At 41.5% G+C, this 14,172-nt stretch overlaps 2 protein-coding genes across 5 annotated transcripts in view; both read right to left on the bottom strand.

Moving 5' to 3' along the window:
• The window catches only part of LOC310679727 (complement factor H-related protein 5-like), a 50,507-nt gene that overhangs the window by 1,838 nt on the left and 34,497 nt on the right, over window positions 1–14,172 (bottom strand). The window contains exons 1-7 of one of the 3 annotated variants that reach the window (XM_083445347.1): window positions 10,104–10,429; window positions 8,740–8,910; window positions 7,685–7,873; window positions 5,362–5,544; window positions 3,341–3,553; window positions 2,516–2,689; window positions 1,450–1,632 (exon numbers count right to left, since the gene is read on the bottom strand). In XM_083445347.1, the coding sequence (XP_083301473.1) occupies window positions 1,450–1,632; window positions 2,516–2,689; window positions 3,341–3,553; window positions 5,362–5,544; window positions 7,685–7,873; window positions 8,740–8,910; window positions 10,104–10,167 (1,177 nt within the window). In that variant the 5' untranslated portion in view covers window positions 10,168–10,429. Of the gene's footprint in view, window positions 1–1,449; window positions 1,633–2,515; window positions 2,690–3,340; window positions 3,554–5,361; window positions 5,545–7,684; window positions 7,874–8,739; window positions 8,911–10,103; window positions 10,431–14,172 lie in introns of those variants that run through there. The other 2 variants (XM_083445348.1, XM_083445349.1) reach the window with 2 other exon arrangements.
• The window catches only part of LOC310679704 (complement factor H-like), a 36,770-nt gene continuing 34,517 nt past the window's right edge, over window positions 11,920–14,172 (bottom strand). For both annotated transcript variants that reach the window (XM_083445289.1, XM_083445288.1), the window contains exons 17-18: window positions 13,777–13,973; window positions 11,920–12,405 (exon numbers count right to left, since the gene is read on the bottom strand). In XM_083445289.1, coding sequence (XP_083301415.1) covers window positions 12,403–12,405; window positions 13,777–13,973 — 200 coding nt within the window. In that variant the 3' untranslated portion in view covers window positions 11,920–12,402. The remainder of the gene's footprint in view (window positions 12,406–13,776; window positions 13,974–14,172) is intronic.

The raw sequence follows: 14,172 nt of genomic DNA, 5'->3' as shown, positions 1-14,172 counted from the left end.
CTGCAAAAAAAGCACAAATCATGTCATCATAGAGATTAATTTGACAATGAGGAGTTCACTTGACAAATAAAACTTTTGGGTTGTGCCCAAAGTTAGTCATACCCATTGAAATCAAATGAGGTTAATAATGTAGTCCCATCCATCAGTCTCCTCTGAGAAAAACTACCGTACCTTTTGCTCTATAAGACTCACTTTTTCCCTCCTAAAAAGTAAGGGGAAATGTGTGTGCGTCTTATGGAGCGAATGCAGGCTGCACAGCTATCCCAGAAGCCAGAACAGCAAGAGGGATTGCTGCTTTCACTGCGCAGCGATCCCTCTTGCTGTTCTGGCTTCTGAGATTCAGAATATTTTTTTTCTTGTTTTCCTCCTTCAAAAACTAGGTGCATCTTGTGGTCTGGTGCATCCTATAGAGTGAAAAATACGGTAAGTGCAAGTTAGTTGAATACAATGATTTGCTTGAAGGGTATGAATGGCTTGTGATGAAATGGACTAATAAATTGACAGACTACATATGCAGGAATTTTATATTATTCATCCATTTGGCCAAGAACTATTTCTTCAACTTCTCAGGCTAAAGTCTTTACAAGCCATGCACACAGAGATTATTTTAACTGAAACCAGGCCCTTCTGCGTGCATATTATGTTCATCGCCACTGACCATTCTCAAAAGAGCAACTCTAATTTGCCTGGCTGTGTGCACAGATCCAGAGAGTGAACTGGAGATGCAGAAATACAGAGGTGGAAGGGACTTGGAAATTATTTCTAGTCCAACCCCTTGCTACAACAACCACAACAACAACAATAACAATAATAATAATAAACAACCATTTGGCTGGGTTTCCCCAGCCACTCTGGGCAGCTCCCAACAGAATATTAAAACATGATAAAACATCAAACATTAAAAACTTCCCTAAAAGGACTGCCTTCAGATGTCTTCTAAAAGTCAGATAGTTGTTTATTTCCTTGGCATCTAGTGGGATGCAGACTGGTGGCTGGAAGTGGCAGAGGGTCTTTTCGGTAGTGGCGTTCGCCCTGTGGAGCGCCCTCCCTTCAGAGGTCAAGGAAATGAACAACTATCTGACTTTTAGAAGACTTCTGAAGGCAGCCCTGTCTAAGGAAGTTTTTAATGTTTGATATTTTATCATGTTTTTAATATTCTGTTGGGAGCTGCCCAGAGTGGTTGGGGAAACCCAGTCAGATGGGCAGCATACAAATAATAAAATAATAATAATAATAATAATAATAATAATAATTACTAAATGAAGAATTGGAACTCATGACTCCACTCATTTTGCCTTATGGGAATGCTATCTGTAGTTCCTGGGAGGATCTGGGATGGAACAATGCCAGCTGACATCACACTTGTGCCACTAAGTCACAGGTTTTTGAACTTAGAGAATATCCTTCAATAAAACAGCAAAAGCAAAGATTTACAGAAATTTCCTGTACCTATGCATGTTGGTGTATCTGTCCAATGCCCGTTGACACATCGTACATATTGATTTCCTTGCATATTGTGGAAAGGTTGGCACTTATACTGTACTTGCGCCCCTGGCATATATTCCGAAGTTGCCGTGCCCAGAAAGTCTCCATTTTCAATACGAGGTGGAGGATCACATTTTCCCGTAGCATCTGTCATGATGCATTGAAACAGAAAAAGGAATCTATTACATGGCACTTACTAGGATTACACATATGGCTGTCCACACAAGCATTTCTATAATTCAGTTTAATTATTTAATTTAAAAATTAATATATATATTTATACATGGGACACGGGTAGCGCTGTGGGTTAAACCACAGAGCCTAGGACTTGCCAATCAGAAGATCGGCAGTTCAAATCCCCACGACGGGGTGAGCTCCCATTGCTCAGTCCCTGCTCCTGCCAACCTAGCAGTTCGAAAGCATGTCAAAGTGCAAGTAGATAAATAGATACCACTCTGGCAGGAAGGTAAACAGCGTTTCCGTGCGCTGCTCTGGTTCGCGAAAAGCAGCTTAGTCATTCTGGCCACATGACCCGGAAGCTGTACGCCAGCTCCCTCGACCAATAAAGTGAGATGAGCACCGCAACCCCAGAGTCAGTCACGACTGGACCTAATAGTCAGGGGTCCCTTTACCTTTGTGTGTGTGTGTGTGTGTATGTGTGTATGGCTCATGCACATACGCTGTACCTACAAAGCACAAGTCCTGGCAGTTTCCCACTTGACTCACACTTTCTAAGCATGGGTCCAAGGAGTTTTCCCCTTGCCCCCCTCCTTTCCAAGGGAAAACCCACTCTTTAGTGATATATCAGAACAAATGGCAATCTGGGGGAAACCCAGAATCCTGTTAGCTCCGACTGAGCACTAAAGAGCAGTTTCTTTCCAGGGGGTGACAGAAACAGCAGAACAAGGGGAGGTGTGGATAAGCCACTCTGTATATACATATGTATATACATACATACTGATGCAGACCACTAACAATAATGTACATCAACCCTTCAATAATTGTGCTAAGACCTACAGATTCCACTTACTGCTGCACTGTGGTAGAGGTGACCATCCATTCCTTGTGCATTCTGCTATATTTTGTCCATCAGCTAGATGAAATCCACTGTCACACTGAATTTGAATTAGATCCTCACCATGATATATATTCCTTCGAGGTCTAAAAGTGCCATGAGCCACCTTTGGAGGGTTACATGTAATTTCTATTTAAAAAAACAATGAAGTAAACATGTGACATGGAAACAGAAAAACAAGTGGCAAAACCACCAGGATTAGAAGCGCTGCTTTCTCTCTGTATATGAAGAGTTGTAGCTGTTGTTGTTTTAAGCCAATCTATTTCTCTAGTAGTATCAGGGCAAAAAAGACAAACCCTACAATTTAAATTTCAACAGGGGCACAGGATAGAAAGAAGAAAGGCAAAGATAGCAATGACACAAGGAAGAAGTGGAATGGGAGAGACAAGTGTCACTGGAGAGGAATATGAGAAAATGCCCATATTATGTGGTCATTGTTTCAACGAGGGATGAGGGGTGTGGAGTTAAGACAAAGGTTTCACTGAAGACATGAGTTCTGAAGAAGTTGGAAAGAGAAACCGCTGGTCATCATGCATGCTGATTTTAATTTCAGGGATTGAGTTATGAAGCCCATATAACCATTGCAGGGCTACAGAACACCACGTTTTCAGAAGCAGGAAAAAAAGATTTAGAAGAACAAACTAAGGGAGCAAACATAACACAAAACAGCCCAATGAGAACTTGGTGTATTCTTTAACCAGTGATTATTGAGATTATTCTGTTTACAATCAAGCAGTATATAAATTTTGCTATTTTAAAACTAATGCCATATTGAATTACCTTCACATTCGGGATACACAATTGCTTCTCCATTGCACCGGATTACAAAAGCAGACGGGGAATAATTTGCTGCAGGAGCATGCCCTGGTTTACAGGCAAGCTCAACAGAAGTACCACGTTGTACATATAAGTTTTGAATACGATGCTCATCCGATTGCCCGACCACCTCAACTTTCTTGCTTTCTATTTCAACCAGTGAGATTGCACAGGGCTCTGTGACGAGAAAGAAAATAGAGTATGTATTTGGCATATTGGAAAACTTAAACGAAAAGGAAGCTTGTATATACATCAATCTTGGGAACGCAAGTCAATTTTTTTGACATACCATTGCATTTGGAAAAAGCAACAAATTCTCTCTCTCTCTCTCTCTCTCTCTCTCTCTCTCTCTCTCCCTCCAAACAGTATTTCCAGAATAATTTTTAAAGTCATGTGAGAACCTGTGGCCTGCAGGCAGAATCTGGTCTGCCAGGCTATTGCAAGTAGTCTACCAGGCCTGGCCAAGTAAAACTCCTCTTCTGCTTCTGCTAAGGTGCCTCTTTGCAGTATCATTGCTAAGAAGTCTTACTGGTCAGGAAACAGCACTAAGACCTCCTATCACTGGTACTACAACACCACTTAAATGGTTTAGTAATGGCATTATTTTCCAAAGGATGAACTCATTTTTGGCATTCATATAGTGCATGGATGGGGAAGCTGTGGCCCTCCAGATATTGTTGGACTACAAATCCCATCATCCTTGACCGTGTTGACTAGAGCTGATGGGAGTTGGAGTCAAACAACATCTGGAAGGCTACAGGTTTTCCAAATCACATGCTTGTTAAGTTTCCAAAGTACTTCAAAGACATAATAATAATTAATAATAATAATAATAAATTATTTATACCCCACCCATCTAGCTGGGTTCCCCCAGCCGCTCTGGGTGGTTCCCAACAGAATATTAAAAACACAATAAAACATCAGAAATTAAGAAGTTCCCTAAACAGGGCTGCCTTCAGATGTCTTCTAGAAGTCAGATAGATGTTTATTTCCTTGAATCTGATGGGAAGGCGGTCCACAGGGTAGGCACCACTACCAAGAAGGCCCTCTGCCTGGTTCCCTGTAACTTCACTTCTCACAGTGAGGGAACCACCAGAAGGCCTTCAGAGCTGGACCTCAGTTTCCAGGCTAAACTATGGGGGTGGACTCGTTTTTGGCATTCATATAGTGCAAGGATGGGGAAGCTGTGGCCCTCCAGATATTACTGGACTACAACTCACATCATCCTTGACCATGTTGTCTAGAGCTGATGGGAGTTGGAGTCAAACAACATTTGGAAGGCATAGCTATCAACGTTTCCCTTTTCTTGTGATGAATCCTATTCGGAATAAGGGAATTTCCCTTAAAAAACGGGAAACGTTGACAGCTATGCTGGAAGGAGTCAGGTTTTCCCAATCACAGACACTCTGAGTAGCTCCCAACAGAAAATTAAAAGCACGATAAAATATCAGACATGTCTTCTGAGAGTCAGATAGCTGTTTATTTCCTTGATATCTGATGGGAGGGCGTTCCACAGGGTGGGTGCCACTACTGAGAAGGCCCTCTGTCTGGTTCGCTGTAACCTCACATCTCGCAGTGAGGGAACCGGCAGAAGGCCCTGGGAGCTGGACCTCAGTGTCCGGGCTAAACTATGGAGGTGGAGATGCTCCTTCGGGTATACTGGGCTGAGGCCGTTTAGGACTTTAAAGGTCAACACCAACACTTTGAATTGTCCTTGGAAACGTTGTTCCAGCAACTAATTTTCATAGTATTAGTATCAGTATTAATTTTCATAGTATTGGTACCTCATATCTTGAAAGCAATATATGAACTAGGATTGCCCCTCTCCATATCTCACATGCTTCATGGTGGTGCTTTACTAAGGAGAAACAATTATTTGAACCTTTCCCAAATATATCACATATAAAAAAAATTAATGAAGCAACCCTATATGCATGCCAGAAGATGGAATTTCTATCAAAACAGAGGGGGGGGGGAGTTCTTACCTAGACAAATGGGCACTTTTGTCCAGTTCCCATTGTTACAAAAAGTTCTGTTTTCTCCTTCCATGGCATAATATTTTTGGCATTTGAATTCTACTGAAGAACCAGATGCATATTGCTTCTGTGATAAGGTGATAATGTCTCCATTCTCAATAGTGGGTGTGTGACTACAGTTTTTCCCCATTTCTGGTAAATAATAAAGTGATAAGAACAGTGACTTAGTACAGTTACCAAAGGTCACAAATAAAGGACTTTGAAATCCCTTTGTTCAAATCAGGCATGTTGAGCTAGAGTATTTATCTCTCTCTTGGGATAAAGTGGTACCTCGGGTTACGAACTTAATTCGTTCCAGAGGTCCGTTCTTAACCTGAAACTGTTCTTAACCTAAGGTACCACTTTAGCTAAGGGGGCGCCCCACTGCCGCCATGCCGCCACTGTGCAATTTCTGTTCTCCTCCTGAGGTAAAGTTCTTAACCCGAGGTACTACTTCCGGATTAGCAGAGTCTGTAACCCAAAGTGTTTGTAACCCAAGGTGTTTGTAACCCGAGGTACCACTGTATTTGAAACAGAGGAAAAGCCAGTTCCAACTCAGATGCAATAACATGGCATCTAACTAATGCAACCAAGGTATTCAGCTCCTGGCTGCAAATTGATTCCCTCAGAATACGAAGCTTTGAAGGAAGAATTTCAAGACGTGGTGTTGCCTTTTGTCTTCTCCACTCTGTGGTTGGAAAAGACTAGTGGCAACACCTTGCGCAGTGCCCTGACTCTGGCTGAGTTCTTGCAGACAGCACTGCTGCTTGTCTTCCTCACCTGGAGTGGAGAAGACAAGTGGTGATATCTTGTGGAAACCTACGGCTCTCGCTGCATTTGCAAGAGGGGGGCATTTTGACAGCAGCGGAAGTTAGGGGTGGAATGCAGTGGGGGAGTCCAAGGGATTACACACTCCCTTTTCACCTCAGGTGGCAAAACTGGACACACCACCTCTGGTCCCAGATGAACATGCTTCTTGTGTGCAAATGCCCTATTGTAGCACCCTGCTTGTGGTTAACGCTTAGCTGGAATGCAGCAATAGAGAACGCAGCAATAGAGAAATTAAAATAATAATTTATTTGTCAGACAATAAATGATAGGCACAGTGGTATATGGTTACCAAAGCTCTGCCCACTCCAGCCCTGATGGCCAGCACTTATATTTCCTCAGCCCAGCCCCCTTGCTCCTCCTTTGGCTGCCTCTGTCCAATCAGCCTGGTTGAAATTCCTATTGGCTGTTTGCTAGAACCAATCATAAAAGATACACCCATTTCCTATTACCTTTTATGGGAGACAAAGAGCTATATTTCCTTCTATCCATAAATGGCAAACAAGTAGCCATATATCTTACATTTGCCTCGACAAGGCACCTTAATTACCAGATCACCTTTTGCCCCTGCTGCCCCTTCAAAACAAATGGCTAAAACAGATGGCTCATGGTATTAAATTCTATCTTAAACAGAGATCTTGGGTTCACATTCTCACACACCATCAATGAAATAAGAATCTAACATAAGAATCTAACATTTCTTACTTTCTAAATCCTTTGCCAACAAGTCTCATACATAACATAGATAGCTTTTTAGAAGAAAAGGCCTTTTGCAAAGTAAAAAAAAGGAACTTAGTAAAAACAGCTTCAATAGAAGCCTCTTCAATTTGCACCCCCTCCCCCTTTTCCAGCCAGCTGCTTTTCCCATTAGCTCTTTGCCCTTTAACCTTAGGAAAATATGACTAGAGTCTGATGGGAGGCACATGGTATTATTTTCTGTTAAACAATAAATCTTACTATTTACCAACTCTTAATTAGTGTTTTTGCAGCTTGATTGTATTCTGTAATATGTAGGGTCAGTATAACCTTTGCTCCCAGCCTGTAATTCCCTTTTACAACTTTGAGAAACATGTCTCCTGCTACTGCTATAAATCAAGGGGGCCCTTGTCCAGGAGAGCAGGAAGAAAAACAACTGCCAGAGTACTTAGCCAGCTGGATTTTGCCTGGCGTGAAACATACAAACATTTGCAAATATATTTTTAAGCTCATTTTAAAATACAGGCCTTGATCAGATGCCTCAGTATGAATAAAAACTGGATTTCTAGCAGAATCAAGCCAATGTCCACTGGACAGAGAACAAACACTGGGGCCATGCAGCCCCTCAGATAGTTTGGAGACTCTCTGAACCAATGAGAAAGACAGCACTGGAAACATTCACTTTTGAACTGGAAAGCGAGGTAGCTATAGACCATTTGAACATTCAAATAACCATGGAGGAATTTTTCAATATGAACAGCATGTTTACCAGAGATACACAATGGCCAATCCATGTGCCCATCGATACACTTCCTGACTGAAGGAGTGGTGATGACATGTCCTTCCTCGCACAGGAACTGCATGAACTGGTTGTGCTGAATCACTTGGGACCGTCTTCGCTTCCCAGGCAGGAGCAGGTCTTTTGCGTCTAGCTGTTGTTTTGTGATACCACAAGGTGCTAAAAGGAAGAAAGGGAGGGGAGGCGGGGATCACCACTGGGACTCATTTCTCTGTGTGTCCTATTCCATTTGCCCTCTTTGTGCTGCAAGGTTACCTCATATCTGCAGTGGTGTAGCGTGGGTTGTCAGCACCCGGGGCAAGGCAAGTAATTTGCGCCCCCTAACCCGTGGATTTGCGCCCCCTAACCCTATCCCCCAGATGTTGCGCCCAGTGTGGCCGCCCCCCCCCCTGCACCCCGCACACTACGCCACTGCATATCTGTAGCTGTCTTTACGTGTTCAAAACGGGAGGATGTAAACACATGAGAAACACAAAAGGGACAAACTCATTTGCTGCACCCAATCAGTCATTCATTGTGGTTTCTGTCAACTTCCATTTAAGTCCTGAAAAAACCCATTAAGGTCAAAGATGCAAACTGACCCAAAATGACACCTTGATTCCATACTGGAGATGTGAATTCAAATCCAGTCCAAGTCTCAAACAATATGGCAACTCTGGCTATCAATGTTTGCACTAAATAACTCTGGTCCAGAAGGTGACTTCTCTAGTTTCCTCAAATTACAGCATTCTGCCCAATTATGCAAATCCATTGATCCATATTAGCAGAATTAAAGTAGCCATACAGTGTAAAGGAGAGGGATCTGTGATCCCTCAAATATTGTTGAATTATACCTCTTATCATGATGGGAGTTGCTGTCCAACAACAATCCAGAAGGCCAGCAGTTCCCAATTCTTGACAGAGTGTTTGAGTCCTCAAACATGGAGAAAGCAACTTTGCATGCAGATGAGTTTCCAGAGGCTATGTTGGACACCCCACATTTTGATTTACAGTTTGCAATATTGAAAGTCAAGATGCCTCCTTACCCAAACACCTGGGTCCAGGTGTCCACTTTTGCCCATGACACGTTATCCATTCAGTGCCTTCCAAGACATACCCAAGGTTGCACTTATATTGTGTTCTGTCACCTTCCAGGTATCTGGCCTTCTCATCACTTATCATTTCCCCAAAATCAATGTCAGGTGGTTCTTCACAAACTGCAATTATATTTACCATCAATATCAACATTCTCCCATTTTCCTGAAAGCACAGTAAATGTCAGGGACCGCGCTGTGGAGGACTGCATTGAAGAGGAATGGTGGGAGCCTCCTCCTGCTCCCCGCCCCCCGCTCCTGATCCAGATCCTGTATTTTCCCAGGAGGACAGTATAGATTGGGAACAGTGGTTTGCAGAGGGGCATAGTTCAGAAGGCAGAAGCTGGGATATACTAGATGGTGAACACCTAGGAGAAGAAACACTGGAAGGGAGAGGGTTAACAGATTCACAGTCTCTAGACAGCATTCCTCCACCGCCCTCCCCAAAGCTAGAAGGGCTCAGAAAGTCACAGAACAGAAAACACAGAGGGGACAAGCTCAGATTACGAGACGTAGAAGTGATGTAGGTTCATAGGGACCGAAGGGGGTGGGCTATTTAATTGGGAGCACCGCTATCACTAGGAGATGGGTTCTTGGTTCTCTTGCTGTGATTACTAAAGTTTCTAACTAGTAAGAAGAATCCTTTTCCTTTGTTCTGCTTATCTACAGCCACAGGGGAGGAAGCCAATTCCCTGAAGCCTGACAGTAAATAAATAAAGCTGTACTTTGAAACCAAACACAAGTGAAATATTTCCCATTTAAAAAAAAAAAAGCTGAAGCTATCATTTTAATGTTATGTTAACGTTTAGATGTTATTTAATATTTATCTGTTACAGCCTTATACTTTTTGAACTACCTATAACTGGTAAAACCAAAAAATTTTGAAGGTTGGAACTATGAAAGACACATTAAAAATGTGTTAAATAAATGCATCTTAAATCCAATATTTTTCAAAATAACCATCTATGTTGGTAATCCTCAAGTATAAGTATTTATAAGGCTGAAATGCTCTGCCATTTACAATATAATAATAATAATAATAATAATAATAATAATAATTTATTTGTACCCTGCCCATCTGGCTGCGTTTCCCCAGCCCCTCTGGGCAGCTTCCAACAAAGATTAAAAATACATTAAAATGTCACACATTAAAAACTTCCCTAAACAGGCCTGCCTTCAGATGTCTTCTAAATGTCAGATAGCTGTTTATCTCTTTGACATCTGATGGGAGGGCGTTTACAAGTTGATATATTAATAAAATCATTACTGCTAAGTATACTGTTGAGCTTTTCATACATTAAAAAGTGTGGGCTCACCATTTTGGGAAGTACAGCATGTCCACAGAAGAAATGGAAGAACGGAGACCAGCCAGCTTTCCATAGCGCTGCTTGTTGCTCCAGGCCACAGAATACTCACTTTCTACAACTAAGTTTTCTAATGACTGTCCTTGCAAAAAAAAAATCACTGGTGGTTCATGGCTCTGTGCCATGAGATGAGGAAGGATTACTGGAATGGGGAACATGAACTTTTAAACCAACAAGGAGTGTTTGTGAAAGATTTGCATTGGCACAGCACTTGGTGTGATGATAGCAGCTAGGCGGAACAGCAACAAACCTTTCTTACCAAGTTGCAAACTTCTGAGAAAGCCCTTTTAGCTGTACAGCAGCCACAAAATTAAAAGATGCCTGCTTCTTGGGAGAAAAGCAATGACAAACCTAGACAGCATCTTAAAAAGCAGAGACATCATTTTGCCAACAAAGGTCCGTATAGTTAAAGCTATGGTTTTCCCAGTAGTGATGTATGGACGTGAGAGCTAGACCATAAAGAAGGCTGATCGCCGAAGAATTGATGCTTTTGAATTATGGTGCTGGAGGAGACTCTTGAGAGTCCCATGGACTGCAAGAAGATCAAACCTCTCCATTCTGAAGGAAATCAGCCCTGAGTGCTCATTGGAAGGACAGATCCTGAAGCTGAGACTCCAATACTTTGGCCACCTCATGAGAAGAGAAGACTCCCTGGAAAAGACCCTGATGTTGGGAAAGATGGAGGGCACAAGGAGAAAGGGACGACAGAGAACTAGATGGTTGGATAGGGTTCTCGAAGCTTTACTATAATTTCAACTATAATTGAAAAGCATCAATTATTCGGTGATCAGCCTTCTTAATGGTTCAGCTCTCACTTCCATACATCACTACTGGGAAAACCATAGCTTTAACTATACGAGCCTTTGTTGGCAAGCTGATGTCTCTGCTTTTCAAGGTGCTGTCTAGGTTTGTCATATTAAATTGCTGTGTTGGCACTTTGCGATAAATTAGTGGGTTTTGGGTTGCAGTTTGGGCACTCTGTCTCCAAAAGGTTCGCTACCACTGTCCTATACCCTTTTAAAATTTGGGGGTTGGGGGTTGGGGGGGTTATTGGGTTGTTGTTTTCATTTTGATTATTATTTATTATTCATGTATAAAACAGCAAAATATGTAAAGGGAGCAAGAGGACTTAAGACTGGGAAACAGAGAAGCAAAAGAAACAAAATCTATCTCTAGTTAGGGAACATGCACAAGATAATGTTATTGCATTTTGGGTGTACCAGAGGTATATTGCTTACTGTGGAAAACAGGACTAGAAAGGCTGATTTGACAGATTCTTTCATGGTTTGTTAATATTGGGATTTAAGGACATAAGAAACAGATCTTTACTCCCAAATTCCAGTAGCCACCAACGCAGCCACATATCTCGATCTGTGGGGCTGTTAATATGCCAAAGGGTCAATACGCTTGTCTGAGCATATTCACAAGCAATAGTAATAGTCAGGGACATAATTTGGTATTTCAGATTTCAGCAGTGTCCTATGTGGGGCCCAAATTCAGCAACGCCCCCTCTGTTCTGTTCAATTCACCATGTCATAGTTGCGATGCCCTGTGATGCCCCAGGCTCAGTGCCCAGTGCAGCAGAACCAGTCACACTGATCTAAATCCGCCTCTGTAATACTACAATCCTATAAACATTAACCCAGAAGTAAGTTTCAATGTACTCAATGGGGTTTCCTCCCACAGGTATGTAAGCTTGCTACTAGAACATTAAAAAACAATAATTTGTATGCTATGTGTTTTTATTATATACTAACAAAGGACATAATTCTTTTAAAGCAAGTGCTTTTATTTTTATTTTTTAATGAACATAATAGCCCTACAAGCTTACAAAAATTCACTGCAGTTTTACACAACTAGTGAATTATTTACAGCTGCTAGCCCCCACTGAGAATTCAAAAGTCCAGAGCTGGAAATGTTTATACAAAACTCTTGGGTTATTGTCTCCTGGTGTTTTCTTTCCTTCCTATAACATTTTCCATGATGCTTTAAAGTAGAATTTATTGAAAGTGAACCAGGCCTACATCTATACTCATTGTATCAATCCAAGTGTGTCTTCAAGGAAGTAGGCTTCCAATTTTAGGCCCATGATCCATTGTGAGCAGCTGCATATAATCCATGGGAAAATCTATTGGTGTTTGTGAAGAAGTAGCTTGATTTGATAATATTAAAAATAAATAATCAATGCATTTTGAAGGTCAGGTGCTGGTTAAAAATGTCTTCTGTATGCTTCTTCCAATTACTTTTGTTGTCACTGTTAAATAGAAAGAAAGCAATGAAAATGTAAGGTTACATACACACATACATACATACATACATACATACATACATAATTCTTTGTGTAGATACCTTCTAAGAGTCTTTGATTACTTTATTATATTAAACTGGTTCCATATGCAAGCAACACTATGTAATAATTATAAGATGGTTTCAATTTTTTTTTGTCTAGAATCACTCAACAGACACTGATAACCCCATTGCACAATCATTGCTGCCATTATTACTTTCCCAATTATCTGTGTTACAATAAAAGGTCAAACATCATTTTCCGTGAGTGATGCATTCCACGTGTACAAAATATGCCTTGTTAGGCAAACATTTCTGATATTGATAGGTAATCTTTAACACCAATTTAAAGGGTTGGACTCAACCCAAGTTCAAAAAAAAGGTCAAGGACCCCTGACAGTTACCGTAAGTCCAGTCGTGGATGACTCTGGGGTTGCAGTGCTCATCTTGCTCTATAGGCCGAGGGAGCTGGCGTTTGTGTGCAGACAGTTTTTCCGGGTCATGTGGCCAGCATGACTAAGCCACTTCTGGCAAACCAGAGCAGCGCACAGAAATGCCGTTTACCTTCCCACCGGTACCTATTTATCTACTTGCACTTTGACGTGCTTTCGAACTGCTAGGTTGGCAGGAGCAGGGACCGAGCAACGGGAGCTCACCCCATCGCTGGGACTTGAAAAACCAGTCAGAAATCAGGTGCTAATACAGACTCAGTGCTGCACCGTGAAGACTACTGCTTTGTATTTATGACACCAGCTGAGATTTTTGGTGTGTGTGTGTGTGTGAGAGAGAGAGAGAGAGAGAGAGAGAGAGAGAGTATTATGGAAGTCTCCTGGGGAATATTATGAATCCATTCATTCAGAGTGAAGGAGCATCAAGAGTTGCTTACCCCACAATGTGACGGTTCTGATGCTTAGGAACACTGAAGTTTAAATGGTCCTGGTGAATTTATTCTAAAGGCTGAGTAAGGAAGCGCTAACACACTTGCGGCATTTCATACCCAAAGGTGGATTGTCTCATGGCTTAATTTGGGCTTTACATGTGGCAGCAGAACTACTTTTTTCTCATTTTAATTCTGTCTAGGACTTTGAGAAAGGAGAAAACAGTGAAAGAAAGGGAAGGTGAGAGGAGAAAATAAGAGATGATGAACAACAAAGAAGAGTAACTCTGGGAGGAGATGAGAAAAATGGGTATAGATGGATAAAATCAAAAATCTGCTGTAGACCAAGAAAAATTCAAAGACATTAATTTTGTAATGCACATTGCTTTCTATAGCTTAACAAAAATCACAGCTATGTGTGTTGAATTTTCTGTTATTATGTTTTAACTGCAATGTACCTACAGGTATACATCTTGGGTAGTCCAACCTGCCCTCTCTACATGAGGCTCTGAAGGGAGGTGAGGATGGATCTGGCTGAAAGCCCCTTTTGCAGGCAAACTCTGTCTTGTCTCCAGATGCGGAAGAGATTTTATTAGCGGATTTCCACCTCAGCTGTATATTGTTTTGATTCATATCTTCTTCGGTTGCTGTACAAGGAGCTGTAGAAAGGCACAAATCATGTCATCTAAGAGATTAATTTGACAACGAGGAATTCACTTGACCAAAACAAAAAAACAAAAACAACAACCCTTTGGATTGTGTCCAAAGTTAGTCATACTCAGTCAAACCCACTGAAATAAATTGAGATTGATAATGTGGTCCTATCAATGGGTCTCCTCTTAGGAAAAATAAGTAAAG

The sequence above is a fragment of the Podarcis tiliguerta genome, assembly GCF_965153285.1.
Source record: "Podarcis tiliguerta genome assembly, chromosome: 6".
In the NCBI taxonomy this organism is placed as follows: Eukaryota; Metazoa; Chordata; class Lepidosauria; order Squamata; family Lacertidae; genus Podarcis; species Podarcis tiliguerta.
This window is presented reverse-complemented; position numbering and strand designations above follow the sequence as displayed.